We start from the raw sequence: 24,046 nt of genomic DNA on the forward strand, positions 1-24,046 counted from the left end.
GTTCAACCATGTATTCTGAGATATCTTTTAAAAATGCACCAAGAAGAGTGGACGCAATAAAGTACCAGAAGAAAAAGTGACCAGGTGCTCAGAAGTTGGGGTTGAGATAAAAACAATAGTTTTTCTATAATAATAGAAAGCCCATTTGAAGAGAAAGATCAAGGATCTAAAAAAATCAAAACTTGACCACTTGTAATAGCCATGTTCAAATTTTTACCTCTGAGGCGTGGAGTAAGATTGAAACAATCCAAGAGTCCTAAAATTGTTTGCTAAGGGCCATTTTAAATTGGTCTGCAAAAGGGCTTTTTTTTAGCAAAAGCTTTTTTTTTCATGTTGTAATAGGGAAAATTCCATTACTGTTGTACCAAAAAAGTGTTCTCATGCACATACTGTATGAAGTTACATATGTGTGAGCTCTAGGAAATGGGTAAACGAACTTGCTTGATTTTTACATTGCCAGGAGAATAAACCCATTGGTACAAGCATCTTGCAGCTGTCAGTCACAGACAAGGACTCTTCACATAATGGTCCTCCTTATGAGTTCAGCATTGTATCTGGAAATGAGGGAAATGAATTTGCCCTTGACCAGAATGGAGTACTGAAGTCCGGCATTGTTTTCAGACGGGAGGGGACAACTGACTACGTCATTTGTGTTCAGGTAAGAGGTTCTTACAAAATAGCCTCTAAAATATTGATTTATGCTTAGATTTTAATAATTTTGTAACTATTTGTTTGGAAACATTAACATTATACAGTATGTTTTGGGTCCTATTTTTTTGTTATCAAGCTGTCTTAATGTATTTTTGCAAATAATCTAGACAATGCTAGAGAAAATGCAAGCTTTTTGCAGCTGTAAAGTTATAAAGTTATGTCAACTTTACCATTGCAAGAGAGGTTAGAAAGAGCGTTTCACTACGTCTGATGTTAGTGATAGCTGATATGATTGAAGTGATATGTCACAACATAGAAGAGCTCAAAGTATAAAGTTCTTGAAGTTGTCTTAAACAATTCAGTAATAACAATGACAACAATGCTTGGTGACTCCTCAGCAGAGTCATGGCTCTGTAGCTGGCGTCACATCTGACTGCATAACACTTACTCAGTTCAACACTAGATGTCAGTTTGCTGTCTCCATTATGGGAGAATTGACAATTACGTCTTCCTGGGTTGTGAGCTCTCTAGCCTCCACCTTGTGGGTGAACATCCCCAAGCTATTCTTACACGGTATGATGAATGTACAAAGTGTAAAAGGGTCTCTCTTTTCTTTCATTGTTTCGTTCTTCTTTCAGTTTTAGTGGCATTTTTGCACTTCATCATGTCACTGCATATTGAGATTTCTGTATACAATAGGCCTTAAAAAAGAAAGTTATTTAATTGAGCAGATTTTGTTAGTTTTTTTTATCTCTTTTTTCTTTCTCAAGGCCAAAGACTCAGGAAAGCCTCGACTTTCGTCCACATCCTATGTCTTCATCCGGGTGATTGAGGAGAGCATTCACAAACCCGTTGCTATTCCTCTAGAGATCTATATTGTGACCATGGAGGATGAGTTTCCAGGGGGTGTCATCGGGAAAATCCACGCCACCGATCAGGACGTGTACGACGTGCTCTCTTTCAGCCACAGGTACCAGCAGAAGAGCCTGTTCAAAATAAACCAGCAGGATGGAAAGATCATCGCCCTGGGGGGCCTGGACACGGGGAAGTATTTGCTGAATGTGACGGTGAGCGATGGCCGTTTTGCTGTGGCGGTGGACGTGATTGTTCACGTGGAACAGGTCACACCAGAGATGCTACAGAACTCAGTCACCATTCGCTTTGAGAGTGTCACTCCGGAGGACTTCATAGGCCTGCACATGCGCAACTTCAAACGGACCCTGCGGAACGTGGTTGCCTCCCAGAAACAAGACACCCTTCATATCCTCAGTATCCAGCCAGTTGCTGGTACCAACCAGCTGGATATGCTTTTTGCAGTGCAGACATTAGGAGGAGGTTTTTATAAAGCTGCCTACCTCACCCAAAAGCTGAGCACCTCCAGGAGACATCTGGAGAATGTACTTCGCATCTCAGCTATCCTGGACAAAAACTGCTCGGGCCTAGAGTGCCAGGAAAAGCTATGTGAGCAGACGATCTCACTGGACTCCCATGCCCTGGTGACGTACAGCACAGCCAGGATCAGCTTTGTCTCACCCCGCTTTCATAGGAACACCAGGTGCACCTGCAATGGTGAGTGCATACAATAGTATGAAAGATGAAAGATTTGTGAAAATCTAATAAGCATAAATTCGGTAAGGCACATTAAGGTTTCTGTTTTCTTTATTAATAGGGCCTCAAAATTGTTCTCTTAATATCTTAGCATTCAACAAATTATGTGTTTCAAGTCATGCAGTAGCTGAGCGACTGCAATTTTGAAGGTTCATTTTACTAACATTGACATTCTGCAAGCTGGTAAATGGAAATTATAGTTAACGTCAGCAAGCATTCAGCTATGAGCTACCCTTTTCCATTTTAATAATACAGAAAAACCTTGGTTTAACAGACTTCATTTTAATGGACTTTATCTGCTAAGTGGTGTTTTGTCTTTAAAAATAGAAATACCAGACATTTTCCACAATAACAAATTGCTTACGATGGGTGATGTTTTTGTTTTGCATGCTTTAGCAAATTCTTGAAAAAAAAACAGTCATTTTAAAACTACACTAAAATGCTAACAATACGTAAAAAAAGCTCCTTAAATGCACAAATAATAAAACAAGGTAAAAATAAATACTGTACTTCATAGGTTTAAAATTCATGAATAGGAGTAGGTCAGTTGCTTACAATGGGTGTTTTTTGTGTTTTGTAAGATTTAAAGAATTTTACACAATATATTTATAAAATAAAAGAGCATATAAAATAAAGAGCTTGTATATTTTTGATAAAAAAGCTACATGATTAGTTATCATTGAATGTTCAGATTCCAATTGTTAAAAAACTGAAAGGATCGAGAAAGCGAAATTTTACATATATAATTTTCTTGTATAACATTGTGTTTTGGGGCTGAAAAACATAATTCATTTTTTAACAGACATTTGGCAGTAAAGATCACCACTTCCCCCCTGGTAATCCACTGAGGGTTTACTATAGCCTTCCCAAAACAGGAAAATGATCGCCCTTTCAAAGAGACTCCAAATTGGGTCCTGCTTTAATATATTTAACACTGCTAATTCAAGGGTTGGCTGTAATTTGGCTGCTTTCTTTAGCAGATGGCACCTTAATACCTGATCAAATGGGATTCGTTATCTTAATATTTGCATTCTGTACCCAACACTGTCTACTTTACCACTCTGTTGTTTGCTGGGATGAGGGATTGTGGATGGTATAGCTTATTATAACAAAAAATGTGTGCGCATAATAAATTAGATCAGTAATTCTGAGAAATATAAAGAGAAGCTAACAGGTTTTTCTGATGTTTTGTTTTACACTAGCCATGCAACTACTGTTTGTCCCTTAGATGTTTGATGCTTATTAATTGCTTAAGACACTTTTTCTCTTGTTCTAAAATATCTTTTAAATGCAAAACATGATCGCAATGATATTTTTGTCCTTGCTTTGCTGGTTGGATTGTGATGGATTTTAGCTTTAAATCAGTGGTTTAGATCAGCTAAAAAAGTGACAGTGATTGATATCAAAGCCATATATTGGTGTATTACTCAGATGTGCTGATGTTTGAAGAGATGGGTGGGGAGTGAAGGTTTTTGCATGTGTGAAGGGAAGTATTTGCTAATCAAAAGCAGATCAGACAGGGCTTTATCCATATTAAAAAGCTTGGGGAGGTGGGGATTTTCAGTAATGCTTTTTAGTGTTGTGTAATTGAATCTTTACAGCTTGTTCAGGTCAATACCTGGAGTGATGCACTTTCCTATTTGCATTATTGATCGCAAATGGAAAACCTTCCTCTTTAAAAACATCAAATCCACAACAAATTAAAGCCCTGAAAAGTGATGCCATGCATGCTTAAATAAATACATTTCAATCCCTCTGTTTAACCAAGTAGGTCAGATGAAAACATTTTATTATTTAAAAGGATGACCTATCCCAAAAGGATCACAGAAACAAAGTCTTACAAAATTGTAATTTTGACTGTAATATGATACAAATTGCATCACATACTGAATAAGCAATTATATACAGTACACAGTATATGATTCTACACTGTACGTATTAAATCTAGCAATGCAATAATACTGTATCTTGTGATAGCAGAGTGGAGGATTTTATTACCATACAGTGTGTACATGTACTGTACATTGGAATTCTTATCTGTGCTGTTCTCTAAGGACATGCACAGTACAGCATAAGACACAGTTCGACAGACAACACCACACAATGTAGACTATACATTACAAAATGGTACATAATATGATATTCCTCTGATGCAGATTGTTTTCTGCTTAAGAAAATATTCAACATTACCTGTTGCAAACTATATTTAAATCTGAATTAATTTGTATTTATCAGTCATTAAGACTCTTCATCTGTAGACGGGTGCTTCAGCAGACTGAAAAACCTAACCCAGTGCATTTGATAAGGTACACCAGTAACAGTTTCTATTGCCAAGAGATATAACAGATGTTATGCGATAATGTTCAGCAGGCATATTGAATGTTTGTGCTGCTTACCTTTTGGCTGTAGTATTTTATTAGTTCATAAAACCAAAAAAAGTGTTGAAGTTTTAAGAGGCTTACTTCATTTTATAATTTCGAGCAGAATGCGCAGTCAGCTTGTCTTGTCAGAACATTTGAGATACCTGAACATTTAGTACAAAACCATAACATTATTTAGCAATATCCGGTTATAGTGCTCAGGGAATTTCACTGTAAATTGTACACTGTGATATGGGCTGTGCTGTGATGGACTGGCATCCCACCTATGCTGTATCCTGCTTTGCACCTGTTGCCTGCTGGGCTAGACTCTGGCTCCTCCACAACCCTGGATGGATAAAGTGGTTAGAAAATGGATGGCAGGATATTTGCTGCATTGATATTAAACCTGCGTGATATTGAAACTACACAAGATCTGGATAGTACATATGCTGTATGCAGAACATTCCTTTATAAAATACATTGGGAGGAAGTGGTGTCAACATTTTTCTGGGAACCGAGAGGGATAGTTTTAAATGAAAGCATCAGCTTCTATCATGCTTTTTGACAACAGTAGGTAGCAGGCTGAATAACAGTTTATGTCGGACAATAAATCAAACTGTAGTCTTGTGCCTTTTACAGCAGGATGAAGTCAACTGCCAGGGTTACAGCTGGAGGATCTTTGAGCTTTGTAGCCTTAAAGAGCTGTGATGTTGTTCGGGAGTCTCCTATTTTGTTGCTGCTGATTTTAGTAATTTTTATAACCTTAGAAATACTACCAGCTTCACCATCCCTGAAATTAAGAGAATATAAGGAACATTTACATATCAAGAGTTTGACTTAGTGCCCAAATATCAGGGAAACCCATTGTTAAATTGCATCTTAAGTCTGCAGTGTGTTTTACAGTCTTGAAACTCCCTTTAGTTTCAATTAATTTGTTTCATAAATGTAATTAGCACTTCAGCTACCTATACTGGATCACACAGACTCCCTTAAGGGCTTCATTTTGTAGGCTTTATTAACATCCACACTGTTTTATGATAATCTTTATTATTATGAAGCAGAAGATTTTCATCTTATTTTACAAGGAAGTAGTATGGTTGTTAAATATATATTAGATCAAAATATATTAAAAATCAGTACAGGTTTTAGCATTGTTTCATTGCCATACCTTTACCAATTTAGACTTAAAGAGTCGAGTTAAATGAAAGGCAATCTGTAAAATAGTATGCACTTAATATAGAAGAGGCCTGAAGAGAAGTGGTCTTGCAGCCACTTATTGCAGAACTTAGTCTATTATTTTATTTTAATATATTTTTCACTTCTGTATTCCAACAGTGTTTTTAGATCTCTATGCCTATTGATTTAACTTTGACCATGTTGGTTTGATGAACACAGCATCTCATCTTGTTTGTCTCTTGGGACGACAGCAGAGTGGCTGACTCCATTTTGCTGTTTCGTGATTTAGGATTTTTCATTGTTGCTTTTTCTGTGGCGTGAGTTTTGTTTTCCTGTGTGCCTGCCTGCTTGGCTGCCACTGTAGGCTTCTAATCTGCTGAGGTGCAGACTGTTTGTGCTGCTTTTAATATAGGAAACTTGTTAATCTGCAGTGGCTGTCTGTTGCTGCTAGTGTACTGGACATTCTGTGGTCTCTGTGTTACAGGCTTGCTGTGCTGCTATACTGTAGATCTGTGTTTTGAGAACATTTATTTTTTTCTACTACCTAAATGCCTACTTGTGTTTCTTCTTGGATGGCCTCTATATTGGCTACCTTGCATTGCTGGTGTGTGCTGACCTGCCTGCCTTCAGGGACTTCTGCTGATAGTGTGGTTTGTGCCACTGTGGAAGAGGCCATTGGGGTCTTTTCTGTCAGACGATTCAGGGTGGCAGTGCTGGATAACTCAATGTGATCTGGACTAGCAGTGCAGTTTGGTATCACCAGTGGTATTTTTATAGATTTTACTGTCATTTCCTTTAGGATTAATAACCGTCATCTCGTCATCCCAGAGTTAACTTAAGATCGGAGTAAGTTACAGTACATGATCAAAAAAACCTATATATATATAGATTAAAAAGTCTATATATAGTACTCTAATATAATAATAACTCTAAATGCAAGATTAGTGCGATTTGGCCACATCCTTGACCCTATTCTACCCCGTGCCTACGTTTTTATTGTGGTTGCTGCTAAATTTCCCCAAAACAGCAATGTCCCCTTGTAAGTAATTGTCAAAATTTATTGTATTCCACTCTTCATTGTTAAGTAAAAAGGCCCTGGTACTCGATACATTTATTATTCAGAATATTGAGGCTTTTTTCTATCTGAAACTTTTTACCTACCATGTACTAAATGTTTTTATTTTGTTGTTTTTCAATGTTAATGAAGTAAAACCACAAAATATGGCTTAGTCGAAATATCTCACAGCTGTGGCCATGATTTAGCAGGCATTCATCGTGTACAGTAGATACAGTACTAGTCTACAGTACAAAGCATGCGCTGTGATTTCTGTGCAGAATATTACAGTACATGCAGTACTTTGCAAGGGATTGTAATATAAATGGATATATTAATATAATATAAACCTCAACTGATATTTAATACTTTGGATTTATTGGGTGTAAGTAATCATATTATGTGTTGTGTGACCTTTTTTTAACCTACAAGCATTTGAATTAATTGAAAATTAAGCTTCACACTGTGGTTGGTTTATTGGACCTGATAGCTACTGAACCTTCTACTGATAGCAAATGGACTATAGTCTTCTGTTGACTGGCAAATCAACTTTTTGGACTGAAAATCCCTAAACCCCCACTTAATTTAGCTCCGTTTGTTGTCTTTTAGGATACCATTGCTTTTTATAAGCTGCTAACACAATTTTTTGAAGGTCTAGCTTCTACTGTAACTCCCAGACTTGTCTGTTTTCTTTTGCTCATTCTTCCCCCTGTACACAAATGAGCTGTATTCTCTAAAGGCAGCCAGATGATGATGCCTGGAGCATTTGTGGAGGAAGATGGGGCTAAATGTTCGTTTCAGACTTATAAACAACATCAGATGTTCTATAGGGATGCTAGATCCTCCTGCTATTCCTGTCTTATCAATAAGCGTAGCTATAAAACTGCTTCTGACCTTTTTCTCTACACTATATATTTAAAGTACTTGTCTATCTAAATGAAGATATTTTATCAACTGTACAGTATATAATGTATGGATATATTTTTGGAATAATTATTTTTGAAGTACTTAATTTTTGAAAACGGCTTCACTAATGAAAAAACAAAATATCGCAGTCTCCCTTGGAGGCGTGGGTTCGAATCCCACTTTGACACCAATATAACGCTACGGGGCCGCCGCATCAGGCCGACTACCCACCGTCGGGGACTCGAACACGGGCCTCCGGCATCACTTGACAGGGACCCAGCCTCTTGAGCCAAAGGGAAATCTCCCGCCAGCCCAGCGGCTGCAGGCCCTGCTATTCACAGGGAAGGGCCGTGACGTCACCGCTCTGGTAAGCCGGCTCTCGCAAGCAATGGAGGCCGTATGAGTTACAATATACAGTAGTGATGGAATGGAAAAACAAGTGCCTGCTTGGTGTAGCACAGCTATACAGCAAGGGCTTTCTCTGATGTGGATTTCATTGGGGTTTGTGTTCTGTTCCTAGGTGGAAGTTGCCCAGGCTCTTCAGAGTTGTGTGATGATCAGCCGTGCCCAGGTGATATGCAGTGCGTTGGTGGTGCAGTGAGTCGTGGGCCCTATATCTGCCAGTGTCCCCCTGGCAAGCTGGGAGAATGTGCAGGTGAGCTTGGCGTGAAGAGCGCGGTGCAGTATTTCCTCTGGAGGGAGACATTATCCATTAACTTTGATTTCTGAGCAATCAGAATTATTAGTTCATCGGTCTTTAAGGGTAAACTGTAACCAGTGTCGTCATTCCAAAATCGCTTTAAAAAAAACTGTCATTTGTCGTACAAGGTCAAAGACCCCCAAACAGAATATTTGACCTAATGAACTGTGTTTTAGTCACAGTAACTGTACTCAGCTGCTTATTCAGGTCTTCTTTAAAAAGCACATAAATTACTTCATATCAAGAGAACACTAACTATTCATAGTGGTTCAGTAAAAAAAATCATTTGTCAGGAGTTTGCTAACACATATTTGAAGAGATCCTGCTGCAAACAGATTGTTTGCTCATTGGTCACAGTCTGTTCAAGTCAATATACAGCTCCACAGGAAAACAGCATAGGGTGTCTGTATGGGAAGCTGTTTTTTATTGCTAATATAAATGTGCATTTATAATTACTGCAGTTGCTGATTGAATTGTTGTTTGTCATTGTTGCAAAAAACATTTCTTTGTAAATGTGTACTGTAGATAATTTTGGATTACAAATTTTGAACTACAAGATTTTATTTTCCCTTGTAACTGCTATTTCCTTTTCTGAGTAAGTGGCAAGTTACTATTGGATACCTTTGATATGGAGTAATTCTTGCCTCAGTGGGTCTCAAACACAGCCATGTCTGACAAATTTGTAACTGAAATGTCATGTTTAATTTAGGGTGTTGAGTGGAGGTTATGTTGTTTCACACCTCAGTTGCATTTTGTCTGTGCAGGCCACACATCTCTGAGCTTCGCTGGAAACAGTTATATTAAATACCGTGTGTCAGATGGCAGCAAAGTAGATGAGCTAAGGTTAGGCCTTCGCCTGAGAACTCTGCAGAGTAAAGGCATTATCATGTATACCAGGGCAGAGCCCTGCACCATACTGAAGGTATGTGGTCTCAGCTGTTTTTTAATGTATATGTTTCTTCTTAGGTATAAATCAGAAATAGACTTCACTGTGCATTTCATTTATAGCAACTTTTGACACATTCCAGAATAGATGTAAAGGAAGATGGCCATTGCCTGAAGAAATGTTGGAAATGTACATGAAAGTATTGTAATACCTATGCATTTAGATTAAAAAAGTACTTTACAGATTTTCTCAAGATTCTTAAATGTTGCTGTTAAATAATTTTAGTGACACCCTTTCTTTTAGTCTATAAAATGTTTGCAATTAAACCAAAGGAACAATCCTCACACTTCTCTGTTATACTATAAACAGAAAAAACATTGTTAAAAATAACAGTTTGACTACTGTATTTGCATGATTGCATCTACAAGGATGTTTTACTCACAAATGCTGTGCTACAGATGGCGAAATTGTAAATCAACTCATCCGTTTATTTTTATATATTATGTTCATCATGTTCCTTTACATAGACAGGTTTTTAAGCAGATTGGGTTTCTGCTCTGTATTTAACATTGTGGACTGCCTCCTTTTTATCCCACAAACTCTTTATTTGTGAGCTTTACCCTTCACACTCCAGGCACAGTACTTCCATTGGCCTTCCCATTAGGAGTACAGAGCCTTTAGCACCAGTCTGCTCCCACATGACATGCTGAGGTGTTGACAGATGGAGCTGGTCCCAGTGACTTTTTCTGCTTAATTGACCTTTAAGCACAGAGACAAGCATGTTACCCAGAGAGCTTCTTCTCCTCTCTACTCTGGGGTCACAGTCAGACTGAAGGTCTGTGAGTGACTTTGGCATGCGCATCACATTTCAGCATAAAAACACGTTTTCATACATTCAGATCATTTTTGACCTTTGCAGAACACTATGTATAGTTATCTGATATTTCAGCACAATAAAAGGCTTTTTCATAAATATATTGTATAGTGAATGTCACACGTGGAGTGGAGGCAATGTTTTCTGCTTTATAAGAAAAAAAAATAACGGACTGACCAATATTACAAGCACACACCATATTTTAATGTTCATTTTTGGATGTAAAACGTGGTTTTGGTAAGATAAAAAAAATGTCAGTAGTCTATCTGTAATGTAAATAAGCAGCAACAGCTTTAGATGGCTTAGAAAAAATGCCACGTAAAATCACTGTGACAGGTGGCTGTTAAGCTAGTGATAGAAGCACAGGCGCTGGCAAAAATAATTAAAATGTGCCTGGAAAGTTTTCTGAACTGTGATGTACATGTTTGTCTTTGCATGTCTTTGTGTGTTTTTTTTTCTGTTAAAAATCAACTACAACTAGCAAGACGACATACACTATTCGTAATACTCATCATATTCATTTTAATATCCATAAGTTTTTTTTAAATGCGAGAGTATTTTTGCTCTATTAAAAAAGAGAGAGCTGCAATGGGAGTTGGCGTATTTTATTTCATTTAGAGATTTTTGCTTCAGATAATGGATTAACAGGTCACCCCGAGATTTCGTGGTGTCTCTTTTTACTATTTTGACTAAGATGTCCATTCCTTTTTGTTACGTTATGACTTCCTCTTGAATATATGGACAAAAAACCATAATGAAGTATTCACTATGATGAAGTTAATATGAGGTCATTTACAAGGCTGTTTTATTGGAGTGATACTAAAAATACCTGGTAATGTAAAGATTTCCCTTACCTGGTTTTAGCAGTTTTAGGCTGCATGTGCAGTGCTGTATACATCAAATTTTCCTTAGTACTACAGCTCAGAATCATCTTGGAATAAGATAAGCAGCTAGACGGGCTCTTTCTTTTAAAAAAAGGAGCAGCAGAAGGAAAATGTGTGATTCTTATGTGTGGGTGCCTTGAACTCATGCTGACTACATGCAGTAACTAATTCGAATAATAACACCTCTAAAAATTCTCGTATAAAATGAATTCTGTGCAGGTCATAGCTATGTTGGTCCATGAATAATTATACCTATCTCAAAAAGATGAGCACCAAAGCATTAAACGACACGATAGTGCTGTGCACCTGAGTCAAAATCAGCGCATAGATTCTAGAATGTTAATATAGAGTGAGAACTAGTGTTGGCGCTTATCTACAGATCATTAACTGCTGTAACAAGGACTGTCTCAGTGCTATACATTGAATAAATCAAGATTGAAGACTCATAAATTCAGTTCAAACGAGAAGTTGGTGCCACTGACATGTCCTTCTTAAAATATAAACAGCAGATAAGAAAGATATGTAAGCTTATTAATAAGATTGTTTTCCAGCATAATAAATGTTTATGTATTTCCAAAGCTTTTGTTTAGTGTACAATTAGTTCTTTCTAAAGGTGTATATTCCATTAAATTCTTGATAGTCAACACACTATACAGTGCCTTGCGAAAGTATTCGGCCCCCTTGAACTTTTCAACCTTTTGCCACATTTCAGGCTTCAAACATAATGATATAAATTTTTTATTTTATGTGAAGAATCACCAACAAGTGGGACACAATTGTGAAGTGGAACGAAATCTATTGGATTTTTGAAACTTTTTTAACTAATAAAAAAATGAAAAGTGGGGCGTGCAAAATTATTCGGCCCCTTTACTTTCAGTGCAGCAAACTCACTCCAGAAGTTCAGCGAGGATCTCTGAATGATCCAATGTTGTCCTAAATGACTGATGGTGATAAATAGAATCCACCTGTGTGTAATCAAGTCTCTGTATAAATGCACCTGCTCTGTGATAGTCTCAAGGTTCTGTTGAAAGCGCAGAGAGCATCATGAAGACCAAGGAACACACCAGGCAGGTCCGTAATACTGTTGTGGAGAAGTTTAAAGCCGGATTTGGATACAAAAAGATTTCCCAAGCTTCAAACATCCCAAGGAGCACTGTGCAAGCGATCATCTTGAAATGGAAGGAGTATCAGACCACTGCAAATCTACCAAGACCTGGCCGTCCCTCTAAACTTTCAGCTCAGACAAGGAGAAGACTGATCAGAGATGCAGCCAAGAGGCCCATGATCACTCTGGATGAACTGCAGAGAACTACAGCTGAGGTGGGAGAGTCTGTCCATAGGACAACAATCAGTCTTACACTGCACAAATCTGGCCTTTATGGAAGAGTGGCAAGAAGAAAGCCATTTCTCAAAGATATCCATAAAAAGTCTCGTCTAAAGTTTGCCACAAGCCACCTGGGAGACACCCCAAACATGTGGAAGAAGGTGCTCTGGTCAGATGAAACCAAAATCGAACTTTTTGGCCACAATGCAAAACGATATGTTTGGCGTAAAAGCAACACAGCTCATCACCCTCAACACACCATCCCCACTGTCAAACATGGTGGTGGCAGCATCATGGTTTGGGCCTGCTTTTCTTCAGCAGGGACAGGGAAGATGGTTAAAATTGAGGGGAAGATGGATGCAGCCAAATACAGGACCATTCTGGATGAAAACCTGTTGGAGTCTGCAAAAGACCTGAAACTGGGACGGAGATTTATCTTCCAACAAGACAATGATCCCAAACATACAGCAAAATCTACAAAGGAATGGTTCACAAATAAACGTATCCAGGTGTTTGAATGGCCAAGTCAAAGTCCAGACCTGAATCCAATCGAGAATCTGTGGAAAGAGCTGAAAACTGCTGTTCACAAACGCTCTCCATCCAACCTCACTGAGCTCGAGCTGTTTTGCAAGGAAGAATGGGCAAGAATTTCAGTCTCTCGATGTGCAAAACTGATAGAGACATACCCCAAGCGACTTGCAGCTGTAATCGCAGCAAACGGTGGCTCTACAAAGTATTAACGCAAGGGGGCCGAATAATTTTGCACGCCCCACTTTTCATTTTTTTATTAGTTAAAAAAGTTTCAAAAATCCAATAGATTTCGTTCCACTTCACAATTGTGTCCCACTTGTTGGTGATTCTTCACATAAAATAAAAAATGTATATCTTTATGTTTGAAGCCTGAAATGTGGCAAAAGGTTGAAAAGTTCAAGGGGGCCGAATACTTTCGCAAGGCACTGTATATCTTAGAAATAGAGCTGGAATTAGGTGACTTGCAAGTGTTCATACATTTAAAAAATGAACAGTAAATTAAGTTTTGAAATGAAGGAGAAGTGCTTTTTTTTCTTTGCACATTGAATTCCTGAAAGTATGTAGGCTTAAGTTTGCAAAAGGACATAAATGTAGTTTATTCAAAACAGGGATGTTTGTGTTCAATTTCCATACTCTAATTAATTGAAATAAATCAACTGCATAAATCAATTTTGTCAGTCGATTTCATTCCTTGTGGGAAGATTCCAAATAATTTGGCAGTAATCTTTAAAACATATGATGTGCATCTACACAAAACAAAAGGACAAACAAGGTTTTCTTTTTAAGCCTCGAACCACTAAACCACTCTTTAAATACATGTTCCTTACTTGTTTGCCTAAGCAGATATCTATTTAAAGCTGTCAGAAACATTGATTTCCTACTTTAAACTGTACATCTCACCACCCTGAAACCAATGTGTTCCATGCTGCCTTCAATTGTAAATATCAGCAAAGAGGCCCCTCCAACTGTGTTCAGTGAAGCTTCCTTGCTTGTGATCTGTTCAGAGTGTTTAAAATTCCTCCTTTGTATCTTTTATTGCCTTTGACAGATTGAGGATGGCAAGCTGTGGTTCCAGTTGGACTGTGGCAACAGCCCTGGAATCCTAGTGATCTCTGGACGGCCTATTAATGACGGAAACTGGCACACAGTGTTTCTTGAGCTCAATCGCAACTTCACGAGTCTGTCACTAGATGACATCTATGTGGAGCGCCGCAGGGCACCCCTACATTTCCAGCCTTTGGGGCCTGATGGCTCCATCTTCTTTGGTGCCCAGGTACAGCCTCCCAATGCTCGCAGTCTGACCGACAAGAAGAGTCCCTTGGTTCTTGGGGGCTTTCAGGGGTGCTTGGACTCAGTAGTCCTCAACAACAATGAACTGCCCCTTCAGAACAAGCGGAGCCACTATGCAGAAGTGGTTGGTCTGACGGAGTTGAAGCTTGGCTGTGTGCTGTACCCTGATGCATGTGAAAGAACTCCATGCCAGAATAGTGGAAGTTGTGCAAGCCTTCCATCTGGTGGTAAGTAGTGGGAATTACATTACTTGGAAGCATTAAATGGTGCTCATAACCCTATTTATTTTAACTTTTTGTTCTTGTTCTTTTTTTAGCTTGTTTGTGTGTTTTTGTAAGTGCTACATTTAAAGATAATCATTTTGGTAATAATATGCCGAGATTCGTTTTCAGTGAACCAAATTGGAAATAGATAACCTTTTTTCATTCCTTTGAAAGACATGGCAAGGCCTTCATTAGTAAATATCCGGAACCACACCAGGTGATTAGAAAAGCTTTGGGCTATTTGGCTGCCTATCTTTTAATAAAAATCGAAATGAGGGTGATAGCCAGATGTTTCGAATTTTCTCTTTCATTCTCTTCTTAATTATTTTGGGTACATGCTGAGAATGTTGGTGATGCACACATGTACAGAATAAAAAAGGTTTTGATTAAATACAGAATATCTGTGAAGGTTTTTATCCCCTTTGAAGTTATATAAATAGTTTTAACAGTCCCAGCCTTATAGCTGAAGGCAGTGGAATATATGTCAAGTTTTTTTTTTCAGACTAAAAATGTTAAAAAAAAGTTGGTTTATCCTTCAGTGTATATTTATTTTTGGAACATCACACAACATCCTCTTGAAATATCAAGTTTCAGTCTTTCAGTGACTCATTCTCAGTTATATACTTTCATACTTAAGAATATTATCTGTTCGAGTCTCTCTGTCTAGCTTGGTTTGTCACATGACCCAAGTCTGAATATCTTAGCAAAAGTTATAAATGTATAATAGAAAATACTTCCACTCATAAAATAAATTGAATTCTTAATATTTCCTTCGATTAATTATCTTATCAATAATAATTACAACAATAATTATCTTATCAATAATAATTACAACAGTATTTACTTTTTAAATGTCATTTTAGAATGGTGCCAGTTTGACACTGCAACAATAATTCTGTATACATTTTGCAGGTGTTATAGTATGTAAAAAGTGACAGTGCTCAGTAATATTATTGGTGTACAATCTGGGTAGATTGTACACCAATAATATTACTGAGCACTGTCACTGTCATACTCTGGGTAATGAAGAAACAATTTGGTCTTGATGTTTTTCTGTATGAATACAGAAAACGACCATATACAGTAAATATTTCTTATACTCTTGCATATTCACCATTGCCCATTTAATGCTTCGACTTTCCCTTTCCTTCAGATTAGGTGTATGTCTGGTACTGAATTATACAGTATGTACCAAAAGAATACAAACTTGACAAAAAACTATTATTTATAATGCAGAAGACTCGTTATAATGGTGCTGCAATACAAGAGATGTTGAACTTCAGGAATGAGAAGCAGTGTGCTAAAATAAGGTTTCGACTGATACCCAAAGCGCAACATTACTCCTTGTGACAGGGCTTCCAAACTTCATTACTCAGGTATCGTACTTACAGATCTGCTGTCGATAAGGATTTCAGATAGAACCCGAGGGAGACTGCTGAAGGAAATTAAAACACACACTGTTGTGTCGTGGTGCATCAGCAAACCCTGATAACCATCTCAAACATAAAAGAGAAGGAAAAAGAACTGTACTTTTTTATTAAATTATATATCTAAAGATGGGTTAGAAAACTATTATCGGTGAAATGTGTTGTGTGTATCTTCAGAAATGATAACTCAATCTCTTCTTATGTGCACTCAAGGTAGAAGTAAGAAATGTATATCTTTGGGAATGGGAAAAGAGAGGTGACTTTTTGAAGTGTTAATCACAGAGATTTACTTTATTTACTTTATGTTTTTGCTACTCTGAAATGGAAAACATTTTTTAAAAATGTTGTTGCTTCTGTGAATGTGGCATTTCTTTTGATACAAGCAGAAAACTATTTATTTGATGAGAGACAGCAAGGTAACAACCTGGATAGTGACCTCTTGTCTATATTATCACTTTGTCATGTGCAGTAAACTCTTCAGTTTGTTAAAAATTGATTGTTTGGTTCGTAGATGAATTAAGATTGTTCTAGATAAGATTTTCTATTCCAGATTGCATGTTGAGTGTAAAGTACTAACATTACACCCTGCACTCAAGCTTTATTGTACATTTTATAAAAGCTTAATTCACTATATTGATCGGAAATAAATAGCTAGTAATAACTATGGTATGACTATGGTAATTACAGGTAAATTTTGTCAAACAAACTGTAGTAGTGCATGATAAAGAAGGAACAATATGATTCTGATTCCCAGCAATTCTGCAATTCATGCAATTCTGACTGCACCAGCATTGTGGACTTTTTCAGTTTTTATAATTGAGTTTTTGATATTTAAATTCAGTGCATTAAGTACTTTCTATAAAATGGAAAAAATATTTTTCTCCTAATGGGCTGTAGCTCCTGTATCATACTGGTGTCATCTTAAATGTATAGTCTACTTGTAACTATGCAGAATAAAAGCTATATCACATTATATCACATTCCTGTGTTTATACCCAATAAGATTTTCCCTGATATCCCACAGTCATTGTTTAATTCTCAGTTATTCAAAACAACAAAAATGCACATTACAGCACAATGGCTGGCATTGTTCCATAGCTCTGAGTACAGTATGACTATACTTTTGTTGTTCTATGTAGGTTGTATAATTGGATTTGGGAGGAGACCTTTGATAGATCAGAACTCTTATCTTTAAACATGAATGTAAAGGGTTTTGTTGTATGTCAGTGAACAACTTGTAAAGCAAGCTGGTTCTCATAGTACCTTGTCATTCTTGGATGTCATTGTCTTGACTGAAATGGCATGCGTTTCTAACTCCCAATGTAGCATTGTGTCACTTACTTATTTGTTTTTCCATCATGGAAAGCTTTGTCTTGAAGCCATGAAGATATTATTATTGTTGTTGGTGTTGTCAATTTTGGCAGACACAACCCTGCCAAAGGTTATCTGAAGTACTGTGATTGTTTCATTGTCCAATCAGGTAAATGTGTGTGCTGCTGATAAATAGTATTCAGATATCTCTCTTTCTTATTATGTTTACTGACATTTCACTTTTTATTTCCCAGAGGTATTGTGTTGTATTTGTACTGGCATTTCTCTGTCTTACTCACGCCAGCCACAGCTGCCAATGTCTGACGTATATACACAAATCAATAGGCAAATACCAATTGCTACCCAGAGAGAGTCATAACAATGCAAATATGTCTTGTATGCAGACTGCTTAGGTCAATGTTGTTCTTTAGAGTTTAAGCCTATAGCTCTCCTGGCCAAAAACAATTGTTTTAAACCCAGATTACATACTATGCATGATTTTTTTTCAAGTAGTAACCTTCTTTTAAAGGAAGTGCTATGGAAAAACACTGATGTGTCCATACTGCAGATTTCAAGAAGGAATATAGTATAATCGGAAGCTTTGCAAGTGAAAACAGTTTGGAGTCGGCTGATTTGTTAACAACTATTTCTTGTCCTGTGCAGGATTTGAGTGCATTTGTACGTCACAGTTCACTGGTGTGAGGTGTGAAACCGAAATCACTTCCTGTGTCCCTAACCCCTGCCAGAATGGAGGGTCCTGCAAACCTATAGGAAATGCATTCCTGTGCAGCTGCAGAAGAGGCTTTACTGGACTCACGTAAGTTGGTGATTCAGTCATGTTCTGACAGCTTGCGTTCAAAATTGAATACGTTAAAGCCTTAGATGCAAATCCTCTCCCTTCCTGTAATTCAGTCCAGAATGAAAAACATGAGAGTTCTGTGACTTAATTGCTTCACATCAATTTAGTAAGTGAAAAAATGTAGTATGACAGTAAAAGATAAGATACAGTATAAAAGCAATATAAGATCATGTCATATACACAACATAAAATAGAGCTTCATTCTTTTGGAGATTTGGAAATGTGATTTATTTTTGGAATATGGAAATACATTTGAGTGCCAGAAGATGGCAGTGTAATATTGCATTGCCTTGTTCAATGCCATTTTTGAACAGTATAAAGCAAATGTTATTTATAATCATTCAGAACTGGGAATTGTATATAAATATATATTTTGTGGTTGTAGTTTAAGTATTTTAATGTACTGTAGTTATGTTATCTTCCCTTTAAAAAGCACATTCCTCAACAGTTATTTTATCAGACTAAATTGAAAGTAGGTCATACAAACGTCATACTACAGTAACATAAAATTTGCCTCAGCTTATCAACTCTTCTGAACAAAAAATAATTCTTATTGATTCAATCTTTACTCTTCTAGTGTGACTTGATTTTAGTGTCTTTCACCACAGGGGTGGCAAGAAAACATGTATGATCAGCCAGGTTTGCTGAAAAAGGTTTATTCGATTTCAGTTATACAGAAGACTCTGAAATGCAAACACCTCAACAAGCAATTCTGATGTTGTCTTGCAGATGTGAAGAAGATATCAATGAGTGCCAGAGAGAGGAGTGTGAGAATGGAGGAGTGTGCGTGAACACATTTGGTGCTTTTTATTGCAACTGCACGGCAGGGTATGTAGGACAGTACTGTGGACTCAGGCCAGTGGTGGTACCTAACATTCAGGCAGGCCATTCCTACGTGGGCAAAGAGGAGCTGATTGGAATCGCGGTCGTCCTTTTCGTTATCTTCGTCCTTATCATTCTCTTCATCGCCTTCCGCAAAAAGGTCTTCCGCAAGAACTACTCCCGCAACAACATCACGTTGGTGCAGGACCCCGCCACTGCAGCTCTGCTCAACAAGGCGAACGGGATTCAGTTTAAGAGCGTGCGCAACAACGCAGACCCGTGCAACCTCTACCAGGAGGCTGGAGGGCCCCCGCAGGTGCCTGTGAGACCCATGGCCTACACCCCCTGCTTTCAGAGTGACTCTCGGGGCAACCTGGACAAGATTGTGGATAGCCTTGGTGTGGAGCACACGGAAATGACCACCTTCCACCCTGAGTCCCCTCGGATTCTGACCACCAGGAGGGGTGTGGTGGTGTGCAGCGTAGCCCCCAACCTCCCGTCTGTCTCCCCCTGCCGCTCTGACTGCGACTCCATCCGGAAGACGGCCTGGGAAGCAGACTCTGACGGTGAGTTTGAGTGGCAGCATGTGAGACGCCATGGGGAAAAATGATTTAATAAAGTCTTTTAAAATTATACGTCTGAGAACGTGAGAATGAAGGGGAATTAAATTGAGCAATGGGATAGATACGAAACAAAATGGGATGTGGAGCCATGATTTGTCATGCGAGCATTTCAAAATGTGGCCCCATTGTGCTGGGCCTTCTGGTAAGAGTGGTCATGGCAAAACATGTCTTTCTAGTTTATTTTTAGTTTTAGCTGCTTAAACGCATCTGCGTGTATTTAAAAAAGGACATTCTTTACATTGTGATATAATTTGAGAAAATATAAGATCAATTTTTTTTTTCTGCATGTTCCTTTGTTTTAGAAAAAGCACTTAATAAAAAAGCTTTATAATGCGGCAGACACAAAGGCTGAACCTCAGAATAAATACAACAGAGATGGTTTAGAACATTATGCCACCTGATCTAAATTAACAAATTGAAATCGCAAATGAAATCAGTACACAGGGAAAAATGGGAGAGCCACCTTCTTGGGTTTATTTTTAATACATTATAGAAATACCCTGAGAAGATACTCTGATGATAACAAAAATGGAAATACAATCACTTACCATCAGTATGACAGCAAATAGTTTATCTGTGGTTACAGATTTGCTTTTGCTGTGGTTTGAAATGCAAAGGAGAAGCTTACCTAGGGGTAACAATATTATCACGTTCAACAGATGAAACATATCCATCCATTTTTTTTTAAAAAGCTTCAAATTTTTTCACTGCTGGTGTCATTAATTAAATGCAAGAAATTGTAAGGAAGATGTGAAGCAGGGAAAAATCAATTCACTCTTATTAGAGTAGATGACCTCTACATGGACTTTGAACTACAACTTCATTGCATTTCACTAGGCTATATGAAACTGACATGATCGTGATCAAAGTAGATTGTTTTAAAAATAATGAACTGGGAAATGCCATAGTTTTCAATCAATATTGGTATCTCAGATTGTAGCTGCATTTACTATTTGTGCATGAAGGAAAATAAAGGAAGGTAAATGTGTTACTGACCACATTTAATACTACAAAAACATTCATGTTATACTGTACAGTGTCTTGGCAGAATAAGTGTCCTGGCAGTGTGATATACTGTATACAGAGCTGTGCATATATAGTACATGGTGTGTCTTTGGAATATTGGTGATTGTGCTGTGGCTTGCTCATTAAATATGGGGCTGGTAGATGAAGTACCCATATATTACGTGAGCATGGCAAGGAGTTATTTAGGTGAAGAAGTGTGTGGTTGAGGAATGTCAAATAACTACCCAGTGCTATATATTGACTCATTTTTATTAACATAATGCTCTATTGTTGCACATACTGTCCAAAAAAAGTTTAAAGTGACATGGCAAGGCAGGAAGAATGGCAAGAATTTCCCTGCAGTACTAAGAATTTGAAACTTCAATCTGTAAATAAAACTTTTAGGGGCAGCATTGCAGTCATTTTAGGGATATTCTTTTCAGAGAAAAACATTCAAATAAAACAAGCAGGCACCATTTCTTATTCCTAACACTCAGATTGCAGTTTGATATTTTCCATCATTGTTGTTCCATTGTACTGTTGATTACCTTTCCAATTTAGAATCACCATTTTAAGATTTGGCTTTCGAGCAGTGATTTCTGTACCTGAAAGGGGAGCATGAGGATCTGTAGAAATGCTCCTCTGGCATGCCTCTAAAAAAGTTTAGCTATAATTAGAACATAGGATTTTAGCAAGTAACTAAGTGTGACATACATTTGACACTAATTCTGATTTCTTAATGCTGTTTCAGGAAAAGTAGTAGACATGGTGGAAGAAGTGACTTGTTTTTCAGGAAGCAACAAAGGCAGCAATTCAGAGGTGCAATCCCTTAGCTCCTTCCAGTCTGACTCCTGTGATGACAATGGTAAGACCCTCATCTGCATTCCATACCTTGATAAGCAGTAGTGTGTTTAAGTTGGTCTGTGCTGTGCTGATACAAACACAGAGGTATTTTAGAGTATTTCTGCTTATTCTGTTGAGCACAGAAAAGCCAGTGTGAATTTGCTTTGTGATTCTGACACTTGATTGTGTGAATGATTGAGTCAACAGACCTGTGCTCATGTTCAACTTTTTACTGTACTGCCCTACTTGATCTGCTCAGTGTATTTCTGTCTTTTTGTAGAAATAGAAGTCTGTGGTGAACTAGTACTGAAATCAAAGCCATTTTGTTCTACAGTCAGAACAACAGCCTGTTACTTTTAGTGTAGTGAGGAACAAATATGTCAAGTAATAATGTGCACTTGGTCATTAATCGATTAGATTTGATTGGTAAATGTGATGGATAAATACTACAACAGAGTATAGTGGCAATATATAATAATTAGCCTTAAGCAGTGATCAGGTTTTGGAGATTGTGTTCAATTGATTTGAAGATTGCTAAATTACAAATTGGGCTTAATTTCACCCAAAATAAGCTTGAGTTAATCACTGAGCTATTAGAAAACTAGAAAACACTTATGTGGATATTCAATAAACTGTTGCTGTTTCTAAGATAGGTGTTTTGTAAACACTACAGTATTTGCATATAAGACTTGCGCAGCAGTAAACTATATGTCTATCTGCTGTATTACAAAATAGACCAAACTGTTAAAATTGCTTAAAAGTCTTCTAAGGCTTCAAAGGAATAAATGAAAAGTAAATATTTGCAATAAAAGTATTTTCTGATAAAAAAATATTGTGTTTATAAACACAAGAGCAGTACCTTGTTGTTGTTTTTTTTCCTCCAACACTGGAACACATACAGTAATACTGTTTTTACTGCTTAAACATGCTGCGACTACACTATAAGTATCTTTTAATTGAAAAATAAATAGAAAGTATTACATTTGAGTATCTTTTGTGTTGATTTAATTTGAAGCTGTCATCTATTGAAATCATAGGGTTCGTCAGAGTATGAATCGATGTATATATTTCTGTACATCTGTTTTGTTGTGAAATAAATAACTGGAAAATAATTATATAATTTTTCTGTTACACAGAAAACACTGCTACAGCATAAGTTCCTTTTCTGAAAACAGAACAAATATAGTTTATGAATGCATTATTGGTTTTCTTTTTTGGACTTCTGGCAGCTTTGTATAATACGACATACTGTAATCAGTCTTCATACATACATTTCAACAGCACTTGTTATTAAATATCCCAAAACTTACTTTTGTTTATGATTTGTTTGGGTAGTTAATAAAGTACTGTAGAAGCCTATTTCCTCTAGAATGTTGTAAAATGACAAAGATTTGACTTTAAAATAAAGTCACTTTTGTAGCAGTATATTATAGGGTATACAGCAATTCTCAGAACTGGAAAGGTAATTGTCATTCATATGTGATGAAGGGTTGCTTATTACGTTTATTGAAAATGTGCAGCAACCACACTGAATAACTCACCATATTTATACTGTATTTATTGTTATTCTTTTCCTGGGTCTATGCAAATGTACTGGCAATGATCTTGTGGCATTAATTATTGAATTGCAGTGTAATACTCTTAAGTAGTGTAGCTTGGATTCATTTTTTATATTTTCTTTTTAAATGTCTAGCTTTTAATTTATATACCAAAGATCATTCTGTATTAATAGTGAAAGGGAATTGTAAAGATTTCAAAATGTGGCAGAACACTACTACTGTCACCACAATAAGCTTTCTTTTTTTACTAGTATGAACATTCAAAAACTGTTTGCCTGAAGCAAAATGGCCATAACATGGTCATGGTTATTTTGCAGAAAACATTTTTTCATCCAAAGCATTGGTAATTTCAATCGCTGAATAAATTCTTAATCCACCCTATTTCTATCTGCTTCATCCAACTCTCGGTCATGGAAATAATGGATGGAAGGGTTATCCAAATGTTCATTTAAAATAAAACTGTATAACCGTCTTAAACCTTTTGTATAGCAAGATCTTTAACAGGTTAGTCTTAACAAGATACTGGACTGGACTCCCCCAGTTTAGAATCTTTTCCAGGAGAAGAGTGCTGCTCAGTTCTCTGAATTTGTTCAGGAAACTTAATCTGAGCTGGAATTAAATGAACACGATGCTTTGAGAATAGAGTAGTAACATCCGTTAAGGAATGCATGGAGCTAACGGTTTAGTGAGTACAAAAATCCTGCAGAAGCACAATAATATTATAAGAGGGTGCCTTAGTATTATAATAATAATAATTGCTTACACTTATATAGCGCTTTTCCTGACACTCCACTCAAAGCGCTTTACAGGTAATGGGGACTCCCCTCCACCACCACCAATGTGCAGCATCCACCTGGATGATGCGACAGCAGCCATAGTGCACCAGAACGCTTCCAACACATCAGCTATCAGTGGGGAGGAGAACAGAGTAATGAAGCCACTTCATAGATGGGGATTATTAGGAGGCCATGATTGGTAAAGGCCAATGGGAAATTTGGCCAGGACACTGGGGTTACACCCCTACTCTTTTCGAGAAACGCCCCTGGGATTTTTAATGACCACAGAGAGTCAGGACCTCGGTTTTACGTCT

At 37.3% G+C, this 24,046-nt stretch overlaps 1 protein-coding gene across 10 annotated transcripts in view; it reads left to right on the plus strand.

The window, feature by feature from the left end:
* The window catches only part of LOC148658177 (protocadherin Fat 3-like), a 203,681-nt gene that overhangs the window by 170,359 nt on the left and 9,276 nt on the right, over positions 1 to 24,046 (plus strand). For all 10 annotated transcript variants that reach the window (XM_088639234.1, XM_088639235.1, XM_088639231.1 and 7 more), the window contains 8 exons: positions 461 to 658; positions 1,422 to 2,220; positions 8,276 to 8,410; positions 9,220 to 9,377; positions 14,003 to 14,471; positions 17,909 to 18,062; positions 18,834 to 19,492; positions 21,306 to 21,419. In XM_088639234.1, the coding sequence (XP_088495360.1) occupies positions 461 to 658; positions 1,422 to 2,220; positions 8,276 to 8,410; positions 9,220 to 9,377; positions 14,003 to 14,471; positions 17,909 to 18,062; positions 18,834 to 19,492; positions 21,306 to 21,419 (2,686 nt within the window). The remainder of the gene's footprint in view (positions 1 to 460; positions 659 to 1,421; positions 2,221 to 8,275; positions 8,411 to 9,219; positions 9,378 to 14,002; positions 14,472 to 17,908; positions 18,063 to 18,833; positions 19,493 to 21,305; positions 21,420 to 24,046) is intronic.

The sequence above is a fragment of the Lepisosteus platostomus genome, chromosome 7 (genome assembly GCF_059453375.1).
Source record: "Lepisosteus platostomus isolate fLepPlt1 chromosome 7, fLepPlt1.hap1, whole genome shotgun sequence".
Lineage (NCBI taxonomy): Eukaryota > Metazoa > Chordata > Actinopteri > Semionotiformes > Lepisosteidae > Lepisosteus > Lepisosteus platostomus.